Source organism: Nelumbo lutea, chromosome 3 (genome assembly GCF_056320005.1).
Source record: "Nelumbo lutea isolate HS-2025 chromosome 3, American lotus-T2T, whole genome shotgun sequence".
NCBI lineage: Eukaryota > Viridiplantae > Streptophyta > Magnoliopsida > Proteales > Nelumbonaceae > Nelumbo > Nelumbo lutea.
In genome coordinates, this window is record NC_142686.1 from 110,248,762 (window position 1) to 110,266,953 (window position 18,192).

General features: G+C 38.6%; 1 protein-coding gene across 3 annotated transcripts; it reads right to left on the minus strand.

Annotated features, from left to right (window-relative positions):
- Positions 1-7,856: 7,856 nt before the first annotated feature.
- On the minus strand, positions 7,857-17,984 carry LOC148867586 (uncharacterized). Of its 3 annotated transcripts, none has more exons than XR_016110414.1 (6): positions 16,773-17,984; positions 14,798-14,869; positions 14,654-14,713; positions 8,440-12,156; positions 8,292-8,348; positions 7,857-8,200 (listed from the first exon to the last, which is right to left on the minus strand). XR_016110414.1 is itself a non-coding variant. In XM_088980011.1 (6 exons), exons 1-6 carry the CDS (start codon positions 16,871-16,873, stop codon positions 8,191-8,193), a joined length of 345 nt encoding a protein of 114 aa, XP_088836137.1. In that variant the 5' UTR covers positions 16,874-17,984; the 3' UTR covers positions 7,857-8,190. The 3 variants fall into 3 exon arrangements, 1 of the variants encoding a protein (XP_088836137.1); XM_088980011.1 differs by having other exon boundaries at positions 8,440-8,484; XR_016110415.1 differs by lacking the exons at positions 14,654-14,713; positions 14,798-14,869; positions 16,773-17,984 and adding an exon at positions 12,509-14,622.
- Between the last annotated feature and the right edge of the window lie 208 nt (positions 17,985-18,192).

Consider the following 18,192-nt stretch of genomic DNA (forward strand, 5'->3'; position numbering starts at 1 on the left):
AGTATTATCGAGGCCCTAAAATCTTCATACTAGAAACGGCTACCATGCCTTCTTCTGCTAAAGCAACCCTTATTTCTTCAACTGACGACACATTTCCATTAGCTCGGGCAACGTTTTTAAAACTGAACTGGACAACGAGTAGGTAAGGGGTTCGATTTCTGGGTCAAACGGTCTGATTGTTCGAACCGAAGAGATGGCTCATTCTAACAATAAAATAAAATAAAATAAAATAAAACCAGCCAAACTGTTTGACGCTTCGAATGGTTCGATCGCCTGGGTTAGCGGTTTTCTAACCAAATCAACGGTTTTTGGGGAAATAATGGTTATGGGGTAAAATGGAATCGGTCCCCTATTTTTCTGGTCTGACCATCCAATTCGGTCCGATTTTGAAAACCATGAGCTTTAGAACACTACCCATGTTCAACAACGGCCCCAAACTCCCTTCTTTGAATACGATGTTACGAGAGGAATCACCGAAGGTTGCAAGAACAACCACCCCTACTTGTTCTCGAAGCGATGACTAATGATTGGAATCAAGCAAATGAATCAAATACCTAATGTCTCCTTCCTTAGACCTTGGCCACCAGGAATCTAGCAAGAATAGAGACAATCGACGGTGGGACGGATTTTGATCGAACTGACGTTCAATGGGGGGTCTTTGGGTGTGGAGCTAAGTAACTTGTTAGAATGCAAAGCTAAGATAGAGATGAAGACGGAGTGGATTTGGAAGTGGCTTTTCCTTGTCATACTATAGAAGGGTATTTTGAGAATTTTAAAAAATATATCAGTCATGTAATGCCACATGTGAACGAGTGTGAAAGAAAGTTAATGGCAATAGATGTTTTAGACAATTGATAGAAAACTTAAGGGTACTTTTAAAACAATATGTAAACAGTAAGGATAGAGTTAGAGTTTTACTAGACAATACTTTAAGAAATTTACTCTTTCTTTTATTTATTTATTTATATTCAAAAATATTGAGATTTAAGGGTAAATCATGTTTTTAAAACCTTCATTGATCTGGGCGGTTGAACTGTTTGACTTGAGAATCAATCACTTATCCAGTTCCGCTTTGCATCTAGCTAGAATTAATTCCCCCCAAAAAACTATTAAATTAGTCAACAAACCTTGACTTGGAATTTTCCAAAAATTGTTTAGCATCTGGTATATAATTTCCCAAAAAACTGTAGAATACCAAAAAATCACTTCGTTCTCTGATTTAGTTAACTGCGGAGTTGGTTTGGGAAGTCATTCAATCTAAAATTCTAAATAACAATTTTTTGGGAAATTTTTATTTTTATTTTAATTTTTTATTTTTAAAGAGAAATTATCTAAAATTTACCATCACTTTTCATGATTTCTCTTAAAACTCACAATAACTTTTCAAAACGTCCGAAACTCCCCATGTCAGTAAGTTTTTATTTTCTAAAACTCACCTTTCGTTATATCACCATTAGCATTCATTGATAAAAGTTGTCCATATAAGCATAAATAACATTTTCATGACCAAACTAACCTTGACCGGTGAGTTTGGAAAAAAAATCATTTAGGGTTAGATTCTCCCAAAATTCTCTCTCTCTCTCTCTCTCTCTCTCTTCGTGCACAGATCTTCAAAAGGTAGATATCGCACCAACTATCTCTACCTCTCTCTTGGTTAACTCGCTCAGATCTACAATCGGTGGATGCCATACCATCCTCTCTCGCTCAGATCTCAGCCTTGGCTAGCACACCATCCTCTCTCACTCAGATCTCAGTTACAACCGTTGCACCATCATTTCTTTCTCAAATCTCGATTCCGACCGTCGCTACACCCTCCCTCTCACTCAAATCTCGACTCCAACTGCCACACCATCCTTTCTTGCTCAGATCTTGATTACATTTGTCTTTTCACCCTCTTTTTCTCTCTCTCTCTCTCTCTCAGATTTCGATTCCAGCCGCCGCACCATCCTTTCTTGCTCAGATTTTGATTTTGGCCATCTCTTCACCCTCTCTCTCTCACTCAGATTTTGATTCCAACTGTCACATCATCCTCTCTCGCCCAGATCTCGATTCCGGCCACCGCTACACCACCGCTATCCCTCTCTCACTTGCTCCTATATATCTGGTTGAAGTTGTGAAGGAACAAAGATTACGATGAAATGTTCTAGAGATTTCTAATGTTTTGAAATATGTAAATATCTGCTTCAAATTTTTGCAACCTGAATCTGGAATGTAAAACCCCATCGAGGGCTCTAAAAATTTTCGCAAAAATATTTTTGTTATTTTTTATCTAATTCTCTTAATTTTATTTTGAAAATTTGTTGCAATATTAGTTGGATGCAATGGCTACTTTTGTTTGATTTTTTTTGAAAAACTTTTATTATTTTATTAGTTTTTCTACAATATTAGTTGGATGCAATGGTGACCATCGTCTTTTTGTTCTTACACTTGGTTTCGTTCCAACTGGTTTATTCTCAGATGGTGGGAGAAGCAATAGCAATGGTTTTCACATTCTCAAACAATGGAAGAATCAGTGTTAATGGGTTTCACGTTCTTAGACAGTGGAAGAATCAACAACAATAAAAGTGGCAAATGGCAATGGCTTTCTCTTTATCAAATGGTGGAAGAAACAACAACAATGGTTCTCTTTCATTCAAATATAAGGGTTTTGGGATGAAGAATGACCGGCAATTTTGGGATATTGTAAAATGGGTTGAACATAAGAAAGGGTAAAACAGTAAATTAGCAACATCCGTTAGTCAAGTTATTGTTATCTCAATGGCATGGGGAGCTTTGGACGTTTGAATGAAAAGTGATGCTGAATTTTGGACAATTTCCTTTTTTTAAAATTTCAAAATTTCAAAATTTCTAAAATGGGTTGAACATAAGAAAGGGTAAAACAGTAAATTAGCAACATCCGTTAGTCAAGTTATTGTTATCTCAATGACATGGGGAGCTTTGGACGTTTGAAAAATTATGATGAGTTTAAGAGAATTCGTGAAAAGTGATGCTGAATTTTGGACAATTTACCTTTTTTAAAATTTCAAATTTTCAAAATTTCTAAAATGGGTTGAACATAAGAAAGGGTAAAACAGTAAATTAGCAACATCCATTAGTCAAGTTATTGTTATCTCGATGGCATGGGGAGCTTTGGACGTTTGAAAAATTATGATGAATTTAAAAGAATTCGTGAAAAGTGATGCTGAATTTTGGACAATTTCCCTTTTCTAAAATTTCAAAGTTGTCACATACTGACCATTTAAATCGAACGGTCCAACAATTTGACCTAAAACCAAAGGATAAAGCTGCATTTTATAATTTCATTATACAAATTTGTAATTGTAGTCTTTCCAAACCGTAGGGTAAATTGATGAAACCTCTCCCAAGTTTTTACCTTCAATTTTGCAAATAATAATCAACTCTCATTATTAGGTTTCTTATGACACCCAGGCATTACTCTCCTTCTCTTGTATCAACCTCGGAAATTTAACGAAAAATGCTGATGACATGTTTTCAGTATTTTTAAACGTACAAAATGCCCTTATAATATGAAATAGGATTTTGTACTGATGAAAATATTTTTGAAAGATTTCCTCTGGTTACACGTCCCTCCATACACGGCCACACGGGAGAGATGTGCGGAAATGGAGTTCACATCTGCCCCTCACAGAATGCGCCCCAAAAACGTCCCACATGCACATCTCAGCATGTATTGAGAACATCTTCCATACTAGTTATCGGTAGATGTTCTCAATACATGATTGAGACGTGTTGAGAAACGATTTTGGGGCACATTCTGTAGAGGGCAGATTTGAACTCGGGGGGAAAGTCAAGCTAAAATCTAGACTTGGAGCCAGGGCAGGTTTTCCTCGAGATCGGATTTCCTGTATTCGGATGGATGTGTGCAAGGATGCACATCCAATCAAAATCGAACACATGTTTACTTAAGCACACCAACACATGTTTAATTAAGCACCCCATGCACATGTGCAGAGAAAATTAAAGGGTAATTTTATTCATAATATAATTTTTGAAACAAATAAAAAAGAAAAAGTGAAAAATAGGCAAGTCAAAACCCAATTCAAACGAAGGAGGAATCTCAACCAAAGAGACTAGAAAGACTCCATTAACGATTGCAGGAAATTCTTCCTTTTGTAAGAAATTATTTTGTTTCTTCACCATTTCTTCTTCTTTGTAGGGCTGTTTACGGTCGGATTGGGCCTGTTAATTGAGGTTTTTTCAACCGATCCAACCTGATCGGATTACTTGAGATGAAAACCGAAACCGATCTAGTGTTAAGAAAAACCAACCTGGTCAGTTTGAGTCGGGTTGAGTCGGTTTAGGTCGGCTTTGGCTCTAAATTCATCCATGCCCCCCATGGCCACCTAGTTTTCTAGAAATATATTTAAAACTGAAATATGTATTTTAGAAATATATATATAAACAAAAATATACATACAAATATATTGGAATATATATCTGACATATTTCATAATATATATTTTTTAGATATAGATATTGAAATATATATTTTCAGATATTTTAGTTTTTAGTTAAGTAGAAACTAAGTCGGTTCGATTCAGGTCGGTTTCGTTTTTCACATAAGAAAACCGAAACCGACCCAAACCATCAATTTATGAATTTATACAACCCGAAACCGACTAGTGCTGATGAAAACCCGACCAACTCGGATTGGGTCGGATTGGGCCTTCTTATTAACAACCCTACTTCTTTGAATGCCATTAATGCAGACCCTCTGATTCTTGTTTTCCCCTCCCCTCTCTTACACTCCTCGCCTCTAGCTCTCAAACCCAACAAGATGACAGAATTTTTGAAACATTCATCTTATGTCCAACCTCATTCTACCTTAAGGCTCACTTTGGATGGAGTACAAATATTAATTTGTAGAACACAAAACATTACATTTTATATTATTTTGTATGTATTTATACTGTACACTTATACTCCTTCCAAACTGAGCCTAATTAATCTTTCCTACAAAAATCCCAATATGAAACTGGCAGAAATCTACTTTGGGTAATTAAGATAGACAAAAATTCCATTTCAAAGGTTTCAGAACTGATCACTGGAATCAATTGCTTCCAGATCATAAATCATAGAATATCGGCAGACTTTTCAAGCTCTACTTATATATTTATAAAATTAATTTATTGCAAATGGTTTTTTCCCCATGTCGAGGCTTAAAAATGAAAGAGTTACATGCAATTGTTAATGGCATTTGTAGGTTTTTCTTCAATTTTTTTAGTTTCAAAAATTGTATGTTAAAACGTACCATTTACTTTTCTATACATGAGACTGGGGTCCGTACATGTGAACTATGATGTGTTTGATTTTGATTGGAAGTACATCCGTGCAGACACCTATCCGAGTGCAGAAAATCCGGTCTCGTTTGCAATGGGAATTCACATTTGCACCCCACAGGGGGCAACACAAACGCCCCACCTAATATCCCAATCATGTATTAAGAGCATTTCCCACTGAATTTCAGGAGATATTCCCAATGCACACGCTGAGATGTGCATGTCGGGTGCAGATGGGATCTCGTGCAATGGTAGTTTTAAAAATAAAACTAAAATTTCAGACAATTTTAAGAACAATTTAATTAATTTTAGTTCTTTATTGTGATTTCAGAGAGAATTAAATGTACAGACAATGGACTGCAACCTATGATACTAGTTGTTTGGCTGTAAGTGCTTTCAGTATCTTGTCTTTTCCCTATCATACTTGAACCCTTTTTTAATCTAATAAATAAGAATGCTTGCAAAAAATAGTAAATTACAAAACCCCCTCTACTATGGGCTAATGACAATTATCCCCTTAAACTTTTTAAATTTCGAAACTCAGGGGCAGAGATAGGGGTGGCAAAGAGGAGCCATGCCCCTACTCCCACTTGTATTTTGGCCATGGTATCCATGTTTACTAGGTTTTATTTGAGCAACTTATGATTTGATTAGTTTTTAAATATAATATAGAAGTCCTATCTCCGATATATCCTTATAGATTTCTGGCTGGATTCAATATTCAAATGAAATGGTGGAGGTTTCCTTCTGGTAAATATAAATTTAAGGTTTTGTTTGGTTATTCTTGGTTTATTGGAGAAAGAAGTGAATAATTTTTATATTTAAAGATGAAGAGAGACATTCATGTCAATTAGAGGTGTAAAATGGACCATGTTGGGCCAGCACAGCACGACCCGTAGGCAGTCCTGGGCTGTGCCTCCTTCCCCTAGCATATTTTGGGGGTTGGCCCGGCATAAGCCGACCCGTAGGCAGTCCTGGGCTGTGCCTCCTTCCCCTAGCATATTTTGGGGGTTGGCCCGACATAAGCCCACACACGTGTAAAATGGGCTGTGTTGGGCCAGCACAGCATGACCCATAGGCAATCTCGGGCCGTGCCTCCTTCCCCGAGTATATTTTGAGGGTTGGCCCGGCACAACCCACGACCTAAGCTTGCATGGGCTTATGCCGGGCTGGACCGTGGATTGGACCAAAGTTATTTATTTAAAAATTTCAAAGAAAATATAAAAAATTTAATTTTATATGAATTTGATGTATACAATTGCTTATATATACAATAATTAAATAAAATAGTGTGTATATATATATATATATGAGCCATGCTAGCCCGTGGGCCACGGGAAGCACGACATGATAGAAAATTTTATTGCACTATTATTTTCCCTAGGTGTTACTTACCCCTCCCAAGTGGGCAAGTATATATATATATATATCGATAGTTTTTTTTTATTTGAGTCTGGTTAAGAGGGGTTGATTTAAAGTCCATCCACCCTCTGAACCAATCGAGACCCTGAAACACCCCCTATACGGGCATATCAAAAAGCCCCGATACGATATGTATCAATATTTTGAGCCTTGCTTGAAACTCTTCTATACAAAATGCTGCCTTAGCCAAGAACTTCTAAGACACTAAATCTAGTTGCATAGGACATTTTCTCTCCACATGGAGAATGGTAGATTCCATATTGTGCATTCACGTACCTCCATGTACAAGTTACTATAGTCGACATGGGGCATGCTTTATGCCCTTGATTAGGGTATAAGTATTTACATTGTAAAGTATGGAGTCTCATGCACAAGATATCCATGATGCCCTAGGTCTAAGGATTATCTAGAGATAGAATTATCTATTAATAAGAGACCCCATGTAACTGTTTTATTAATGAGTCAAGTTCAGGGAATTTGTTCCCTGACAGGCACCCACATATTTACTTTTAGTCTTCACAAAAGTGATATGAGATTGATCGCCCCATTGAGGCAAGCATAATATATGCCAGTCTATCTAGATAATCAAAACCCTCTTGATGATCCTCGGCGATGAACTATTTAAGTATCTTTTTCCAATATAAGCATATCTCAAATTTTTAACACACTATCTTGACATAGATGCTTGGGACTATTCATGTAAAATGAAATATAAGAAAAAACATGAATGATAAAACACCTTCATGTTCCAAGAGATACCTAGTCCGTTAGCTATCCCAGTGGGAATAAGTCCTGACAAAGGTGTAGATGGTTGAAATTAGGAATAAGTTGGGAATTCCCTAGTAAAAGGTCCTAAGAACCAGCAAAGATTCCTTGTTGAAGTGTTTGGTGGACTCACTCTGTGGCACTTTTTTTTTCGGTAAACTCGGTCATACATTCCAAATACTAAATTCAACATCTTGAAGAATGAAGACCCTTAATTTCCAAACCTGACAAATTTCTTCCAGAAACTGATCATAGAGAAGGAATATTTAATTACCCCATTGCCATCTTGATTTCCATGCAACAACACGGTTATCGTTTTATGCAATAATCCTTCTCCAAGAAAAAAAGAAAGAATAACAAGATGTGAAGCGAAGCTCAAAATATGATTAAGTACAGTTTTATCATATGTTTCACTCAGAAATTCATCAAGGGCCTACAGACATAAAAATGGACTGTTTATAGGTTACGATCCAATGACATGCATGCATGTTAAGTAACAGCATGGTGAATAAGTAGGTTCAAGTTGTCCCCCGATTTAACTTGACAGGCTGTTTAGCCATAATGTTGAAAGACACTACAATTTCTCATGAATTTCGAAATCATGTTCCAATGCCATATGATCAATCATAACTAGCACTAAGAAACTTCAGCAACTAATTGCGGTTGTTTTCTGCTAACTTGTCCTCCTTTGATTTCTCATGCTTCAATAGAATCTAAAACAAGGATGAAAGAATACTACTAATCTGGCATTTGCAAGTTCACTTATATGACCTTCTAACAATGAAGAAGTAAAAGATCCCTCACCTTTTTTCCAGATATAGCACTACGGCGGGTGCCGTCTTCCTTGTCACGCCCAAAGAACTACAAAGAGTGCAAATCAAAGCCAACTATAAATGGAATATAGAAGGAAGATAAAATTCTTGTCACTTTATATAAATCAAGTAGAAAAAACCTTGGATAGCTGCACGGGGCTGCTGCTCTTCTCATTCTGTTGCTTCTATATATGGCTCCCATAGCCAAGAGAAACCCGAGTGGCCGAGCCAAAACAGTCAGTCCAGTCAATCCAGCACCCCAATCACCAGGTCACAGACCCCAGCTCCAATGTCAAAGAGCCAATCCATAAATAAGCAGCAAGTAATATAAGCCAACCAAAAATCTATCTCAATAAATTCTTAGTCATGCATGGTCAGATATCAACCAAATGGGAACAAAAGAAACACATTGAACACACAATTAATATGCATGACAAGTTATATGGCTCACAATATGACACTCTTTTCTAAAACTAGAGTTAAACTGAAACAGTTGATCTTAGGATATCATGGAAAGACTTGGCACAACCCCATCGTTTTAGGAAAACAATGATAAAAAAGGATACACCAGATATATAACAAGAAATGTGATAATTCACAATATCATCCAACAAATGGAACCTATTCAATCTAAAGACATTTGGGGAGGGGGGGGGGATAATGTAAGGATCCAACTATGGGCTTTATTATGATTTGGCCTGCCCTTGATTTCTATTAGTCTGATAACAGCCAACAAGAGAGAAGAAGAAAGAAGAAAGAAAGAGAGAGAGAAAAGAGGAGGAGAGAAGAAAAGTCTGGTTCGAATGAGAGAAAAAATTACCTCTCCCATTCGACCGGACATGTTTTATATTACTAACATAATGGAAAAGACACATGTGCCTTTACTTAAGTGAGGGACACTAGTTCTAATACAATATTATAGATCAACAACCTCAACATTAGTATAAAGATAGAAATACCCCTACACTAACACTCCCCCTCAAAATAGTGAGTATATATCATATAATCCCAACTTGTTACATATGTAGTCCACTCTTTCCCAACTCAACCCTTTTGTAAATAAATCTACCCACTGGTTCCCTGTGTTAACATATATAGTGTCTATCACTCCATTCAGCACATTCTCTCTCACAAAGTGACAGTCAACCTCTATGTGCTTGGTTCTTTCATGAAACACCGGATTAGAAAAAATATGAACTACAACCTGATTGTCACAATAGAGCTTCATTGGAGTGTTAACATTGTATCCTATCTCCTGTAAAAGGTCCCTTAGCCACACTATTTCACAAGTTGCATGTGCCATAGCTCTATATTCTGCCTCTACACTGCTTCTCGCCACTACTGTCTGCTTCTTACTTTTCCATGTCACTAGATTACCCCCAAGAAAAAAACAATAGCCTGTGATAGACCTCCTACCAGACAAAGAACCGGCCTAGTCAGCATTAGTATATCCTTCTATTTCAAGTTTTCCACCACTTTTGTATATTAAACCATGACTAGGAGCCCCTTTTAAATACCTCACAATTCTTAGAACCGCATCCCAATGAGGAAACAGAGGTTTCTGCATGAAATGACTTACCACACTAACCGCAAATGAAATGTCTAGCCGAGTAATGGTTAGGTAGTTCAGTTTACTTATAAGTCGCCGGTATCTGCTAGGGTCTTCAAACACTTCACCCATATCACTGCTCAACTTAGTATTTGTTTCCATAGGCGCTTCAATTGGTTTAGCACCTAATAAACCTGTTTCTTCTAGCAAACCAATCACATATTTCCTATGACACAAATTAATACTATGCTTAGACCTTGCTACTTATATCCCAAAGAAATATTTTAATTTACCAAGGTCCTTTGTTTGAGAATGTTATTGTAGAAAAGTCTTCAACCTGTCAATGCCCATTTTATCATTCCTAATAATAACAATATCATCTACATACACCACCAATAGGATTTTTCCTGCCTGAGAGTCATGACTGAAGATGGAATGATCAACTTGACATTGTTTCATACCAAACTTCTTACCACCTCACTGAACCTATCAAACCATGCTCCAAGAGACTGTTTAAGTCCATATATAGCCTTCTTGAGTCTGCATATCTTACCATCCTCCCCTTGAGCAATAAACCTTGGTGGTTGCTCCATGTAGACCTCCTCGAGAAAATCCCCGTGCAAAAAGGCATTCTTGATATCAAGCTGATGTAGGGGCCAATCATACATAGTTGCAAGAGAGATCACAACACGAACCGACCCAATCTTAGCAACTGGGGAGAAGGTCTTTGTGTAGTCAATACCATAGGTTTGGGAGTACCCTTTTGCAACCAATCGAGCTTTCAGGCGCTCAACATTACCATCAGGCAAATACTTAACAGTATAAACCCACTTACAACCGACAACCTGTTTCCTAAGAGGAAGAGCGGTGAGGTCCCAAGTATGATTATGAAGTATAGTTGGGAACTCTTCTTCCATTGCACGACACCACCCTGGAGAGGCAAGGGCTTCCTGGACATCCTTAGGAACAACAACTAAGGATAACAAAGAAATAAACTAGCGATGGGAAGCAGAAAGGTGAGAGAGTGAAACATGATTAGAAATAGGATGAAGGGTGCAAGTGTGTTTACCTTTCCGCAAGGCAATGGGAAGATCAAGATTAGATACAGGGTTCGGGGCTGGTGTGGAGACAACTGCCAGATCTTTCGGCGATGATGGAGCCGGAGGAGTAGCAGCCAGTACACGTGGGTGATGTGTATACACTTGACAGATAGGTGGGCGTTCAACAGGTGGTGGCACCAGAGGCAAGGACTTGCTCACGGCTGGAACACGGGGAACATAATCAGCAACTGGAAGTGGAAGAGGGGGAGGTGATGAGGAGGAGGAAGCATCACTGGACCCCAAGAAAAACAGAGTAGACTCAAATAAGGTAACATTAGCACACACAAAGAAACATCGAAAACTATGATGGTAACACACTTATACCCTTTCTGGGTCCAAGAATAGCCAAGGAAGATGTACTTAAGGGATTGTGCATCTAACTTGTCGTTCTCGGGGCCCAAATTATGGACGAAGTAGACACACCCAAATAACCGGGGAGAAAGAGAAAATGAAGACAATGTGGGAAACAATGTAGTAAATGGGGAATGACCATCAAGGATAGACGTGGGCATCCGATTAATCAAGAAGCAAGAAATAAGCACCACATAACTCCAAAAGGGTTTGAGAACATTCATGTGATGCATGATGGTTCGTGCTGTTTCCAAGAGATGACGATTCTTTCTCTCAGCTACCCCATTTTGTTGTGGGGTGTAGGTACATAAGGTCTGATGTATAATGCCATGTTGGTCCAAGTATTCTTGAAATGGTGAAGAGAAATATTCATGGCCATTATCGGAATGAAAAATTTTAATGTGTACACCAAATTGGTTGCGAATCTTAGCATAAAATTTTTGGAAGATGGTAAACAATTCACTCATTTCTTTCATTAAATAGTCACATCATCCTTGAATAATCATCAACAAAAATGACAAAATATCTATATCCATTGTATGACATCATTTCATAAGGACCCCAAACATCTGAATGAACCAAATAAAAAGGACCAACACACGGTTATCAGCCCTAGGACTAAAGGGAATACGATGATGTTTCCCCAACTGGCATGACTCACAATCTAAAACAGAAAGTTGACTCAACAAAAGAACCAAAGATTTCAAAACTTTCAGCGAATGAGGACCAAATCGACAGTGCCACTAGAAAGGAAAGAGAGATGACTAGAGAGTTGTTGATGTTCTTCCACCACCGTCAAAATAATACAATCCACCAGCTTCATGCCCTCCACCAATCTTCATCCCCATCTTGAGATCCTAAAAAACACACAAAAAATGGCAATAAGTAATAGAGCAATTGAGAAACTTAGTCAACTTACTAACAGACGTAAGGTTAAACAGAAATTTAGGAACATACAAAACTGAGGGTAAAGATAAGGGGGTCATGTTAACATTGCCAACACCACAAATCGAGGATGTGAAACCATTAGCAAGGGTAACAGATTGTGATGTTGAGCAATGAGAGAGGGAAGAAAACACACCTGGAGTTCCAATCATGTGATCGGAGGCTCCAAAGTCAATAATCCAGGGATTAGGTGTGAATGCCAAACAAATCATACCTGAGTGTGTGAAAGTAACTGTGTTCTACTGAGATGTGGATTGGACAAACCTCTCATACTCATCACGGGAATAATCACCATCTCCTTCTCGGAAACATTTGTGGATGTAGGAGGCATCTAATCAGCTGAACAACTCCTGTCTGAAACTGATATCACTAGTCAGGGCATGATTGGCCCAAGTTGAGGGTGAACCATGCAAGTCATAGTAATAATTAATGGTATGTCCATCTATACCACAATGAGTATATCTCCTCGGACCTGAACCACGTCCTATGCCACAGGCTCCCCCTGAATCTCTACCTCTAGTACAACCACCACCACAATTATATATACGTCCACCACCACCACTCTAGCCATATATCGAACCACTGCTACCACCACGACCAGAATGAGCTCCTCAAGCTCCACCTCTAACACCACGACCCCTTGATACTGCAAAGGCTGATCTATCAAAAACATTAGAGTTCTCAATAGATCCAATGGAAGTCCTCCAGAGTAGAGCAAACAACTCTTTTAATGAAGGGAGAGCTAACCCTCCTAGTATCTGAGCCTGCACTGGTTCATACTCAGATTTCAGCCCCACCAAAAATCGAGTCACATCAAGTTGTTCCCTTTGTTGTTGCTGAATTTTGACATCAGAAATGAAGGGGTGATAAACATTCAACTCATTACAAATGTTTTCATACTAGCATAATACTCCTCAAGACTCTGATTGTCCGGTTGCAGATTATAGTATTCCTGATATGGCCGATATACTTTGGTGTTATTGTCTTGACTAGAATACAACTTCTTAGCATGGTCCCACACATATTTGGTAGTGTCAAGAAACATGAAATTTACACCAATCTTGGGTTCCATACTATTCCATAACCACGTGATAATCCATTTATCCTCTTGTTCCCAGTCATCATACTCATGAGAATCAGTGGAGGGTTTCTCCTCCCTTATGTGTTTCACCTTCTTCTTTGCCTTCAGAAAAACTTCTACAGATTTAGCCCAAAGTACATAATTCTCTCAATTCAGTTTAATAGAGGTCATTTGAACATTCAGATAGTTAGTAGTTATCATCACATTAGATTTTCTATCACTGTTATCTCCCATTGCCGAATTCTGTTATTACTGAATTCGACACACTACACACTACTTGATCACACTGATCACACTAGTTTGAGCACTTGTTATTGCTGAAGATTTCACTCTTTACACCACAAACCCTACCCGCGACTACTTGAATCTCACCACTATATGAGGACCACTCCCCCTTTGAACTATACAAAAAAAAAAAAAAAACAACATAAACCCTAGCACACTATAGTCTGAAATCCCATTATACGATCTAAAACATACTTCCTATTTGATTCATAACAAAAATATGCATAGAAACTTCTTACCTCATCACCTGAAAAACAAACCACACAAAAAGAAAATCAGACCACACAAGACACCCATGGCACCACACAAATCAGCTCTCTTCTCTTCATTGATTAGGGAAGGGCTTCTTAGAAACCACAACAACCGACCATGAACAGCACAACTTGATGCATAGAGACCTCCTAGGGAAGAGGGTGACCACTCCTTTTCATCCCTTTCCCTTATCTTCAATCGATGGCAAAGAAATCAAGAGAAAACCCTGGATTGAGTGCATAGAAAACAGAAATCTAGGCACTCGACCTGCCCTTGAGTTTTGTTAGTCTGATAACAGCCAAGAAGAGAGAAGAAGAAAGAAGAAAGAAAGAGAGAGAGAAGAGGAGAAAAGGAGAGAAGAAAAGTCTGGTTCGAATGAGAGAAAAAATTACCTCTCCCATTCGGCCAAACATGTTCTATATTACTAACATAATGGAAAAAACACATGTGCCCTTACTTACTTAAGTGAGGGACACTAGTTCTAATATAATATTATAGATCAGCAACCTCAACATAAGTATAAAGACACAAATACCCCTACACTAACAGACTTTAATTGCCTCTAAAATCCCCTTTATGAAAACGACAAAATTCCCAATGTTCTTTTCCTTCAAACAGTAGTTTCTGAAACTTTTTTGTCCTCTACCAAATGCAAATGCTTCCTAACAATTAGAATTAAAATAAGATTCGCATGCCATATAAATTACAAATCTTGAATACAGAAAACTGTAAAACATTTTGACTCATTCTGAATTGTAAATGTTAAGCTTAGAGAGAGAATAGTGGCCTACCGCTTTAACTTTATGCTTATGCTGCTTGTGTCGATGACTCCTGCTTCTGTCCTTGTTGCTCTTTAGAAAAACAAGCCAGATAAATAAATATATAAAAACAAATATTCAGCTCCATGGAAGAAGGAAAAAACAAAAAGCACACACCTTTCTTGTTTTGTCACTCTGTGTTTCGTGAGATGACCGAATATCTCATGCTCACTGTCTGAAGAATTACTACTGTGGATCACAAAGAGGAAATGGATATTTCAATACCTAAGGTTTTCTAAGCTAAGTGATGAGAGAGGGTAATTTCAAAATGTAAAGAAAAAAGATATTCAAAGGAAATAAGGGACTTTAAAATTAAAATTGAATGAAAGCACAAAAATTAGTAGTTGATTCCAAAGCAAAATCACATGTAGCAAATGGAATTATAGATGTCCAAGGTGATGAATGAAAGTAGAAAATCTTCCATACATCCTAAGGGAGCATTCCAAACAATGTTTCCGAATGTATTTTCTAGTTTAATTATAAAAATAACAGAAAAGATATACAGTCAAGTCAACATATTATAATGTTTCACTCACTTTAACTTCTAACATAAACCAAGTTTATAAGCAGTTTAACCAATATAAATGTCTGAACATTTCACCAAATCGAAGCTTAAAGGAACCCATTTTGAGAGAAACACATAAACAGCCAACATTTATTAAATGGGATACAAGTTGCGTTCCTAGAACTCAACAAAATTCAAATAAAAACTGGTATACGGGATTGCAAAATAATTTTCAATAACAGGATTACTTAATGAATTGACCAAGGAATGACTATAACAGAAAAAGAAAAAAAAAAAAAGGCCAAGGGCTACTCTTCTAGGTAAGATATTCATCATGCCAAACATGTGCCAAAACAACCAAGTTCGATGATCATTCTTGATGGAGGGAGATTTGACCCAACCCCTTGGCCATGTGATACATGGAAGCAACCGAGAGTGACCTGGTAGAAGCACCAGCTCGGCACGACAGCAGGCCCACAACTCGATCTCTAAGAAATAGAGTTCCGAGCTCCCCCAAAGGGGGAACCCACAACCCGAGCTCCGAGGTAAAGGGTCCCGAGCTCCCCAAGGAGGAACCCAAGCTCTCCCTTTGAGATCCTAAGCCTTACAAGGGCAGTTCGAGCCATACTTCTATCCTAATTCAAGATTTCACCTCGCACACCACTTCGGCTCTAAGTCGTTTGACTGAACAATCGTACCTGATGCCTAGGAAGCCCGTACACGGAGGCGACGCACCTGACTAATTAGGGGTCCGACACATGACAGCTGCCCTCCAACGACCACCTGCCACCGCCATCTCAGACGTGGCAGAGACGGCCCTGACAAGGAACAGTGGAGGTTATGACACCCGAACTGGCAACTTGCAACTAGCAGTGAAGGTTATGACACTCAATCTGGTAGAGGAAATGACACCCGATCTGGTAGAGGAGATGACACCCAATCTGGCGGAGGTAATAATACCCGAAGTGGCAGAGGTATGGAAGTAAGTGTACAGGGTAATTATAAAAGACCCCCATCTCCCAAGGAATGAGGTATATGATTCTTGCGCTTTCTGGTCTTGAAGTTCTTCATTTCCCTTGCCTTCTCAAGAGCACTAACTTGAGCTTCGGAGTGTTATAACTGGATTCCTCCCCGGAAGTCTCCAAGTTCTTCTTTGTTTCAGGCACCCCCGATTCCATCAGAGGTGAGGTAACCGGCAGCTATGATCGACCGGATTGCGCATCATCACTCTCAAACCAACACGAAAACCAATATTCTTCCACGTTGAGTACTCAAATCCTTAAAGCCGGAACATGCGGTATAAAGAATCCCTAGTTTATTTTTGGGAGGGATCGTTTATAATTCAATAGGTCAAAGCGAGAAGAAGAAATCAAATTGCCATTACAATATGAACTTTACTAATGAAAACAGTAGATGTTAAAGCAAAAAACAGAATGGCAAACCCGAGACCCTGGCTCTGAAGGGAAAAAAGGCCAAACTCATATACGGAAAGAAAATACTGAAATTTAAAAGCACCAAGTGAAATTACATAAGCCAAAGGAATGAATTTAGGAAAAGGAGAAAGCACCAAGCTAGGGATTATTTAACCTGTAATCATCCGACGAAGAGGAAAAAGAAGAAGAGTAATCGTCCGAAGAGTGATGTCGTCGTCTGTGCTTTGTTCGCGAGAGGCTATTCTTACGAATCATGAGAGCGTCTTTTTTCTCTCCGGCGGCGGTGACGATCTCGACGAGACAAAGACGAAAAATCAGATGATAACGAGGATGCGGTCACAGATGAATTAGAGAACCTCTATTTCCTGTTTAGCTTTTATTGCGATTCAAAACAAGGGCAAGTCGAATCGGACCACAGCTTATCGGCGGTGACAGTGAAGCAACGCCGCTACTGTCACTGATCCCTCTGCCTCAATGATCAGATGTTTGAATGTACCGTCACTGCAAATCTGAACTGGATATCAATTTTGTATCCAGTTCAGTAATGTATTTGTTAGTTGTAACCATAATTTGCATCTCGTAGTTTTTGTCTCATTTAACTTATTAACGGTGCAAATTTTGTATCAGCTTTTGAAATGTAAAATTTGCACCACCTTCTTCTTAGTTCAATTCTCTCTCATGCAATGTAAATACAAAACTACAAAGATGGAATTTAAGAACCGTCAGAATTGTCAGTTTAAAAATTAAGCGAGCCGGTCTTATGCTCGTTTTACACTTTTATGCGTTTGGATGATCGATGTAAATGTAGCTAAATCCCTCTCCTCTTTATTTCATCAGTGACAACGATGGCCGAGTTTTCATCGCCGACCAACTGGTTCATACCAACGATATCTGGGTTTACACGGCCAACCAGATTCCATCTCGAAATCTCGGACGTTGCGTCGTGGTTCCGCCTTTCAAAGCAACCTCTGTTCTTCTCTTCATTTCAGGGATTGCTCTGACTTCTGAGATCGCAACTCAGGAGGGTAAAATTTGTGTTGTCGGATCCCACGGTCAAGGTGGGGCTTTGTTCTAATCATACAAAAAAGGAGGTGGGCCTTTGTTCTAAACCAACGGTCACCGTGTGCAGTCGGAATCCCAGACGTTGTGCCGTGGTTTCGTCTCCACAGCAAACTCTATTATTCTATTCATTTGGGCAACGGCAAGGGATCGCTCTGAGATTGCATATCATGATGGTTCTTGATATGAAAGCCATTTTCGTGTGACCAACCCTTCAAGGAAAACCCTCAGTCAAGACTCCCCCATGGGTTCTTGCACCACTGTCGCCCATCTTTGACCACCATTACCACCAGACATTGCTGCTAGAAGCATCTCCCCTTTCTTTTAATGTTTTTCTCCACTTCATACAATACCTTCAACTTAATGGTATATTTTTGCATATTTACCGCCATTGCCACCGGGATCACTGTTGTCAACTTCTTAATTTTCTAAACTATTCTTAAAGCTTAATGGAATGTTTTTATAGCTTGTTTACTGTAATGTTATATATAGCATTATACCCGTACAAAACCACT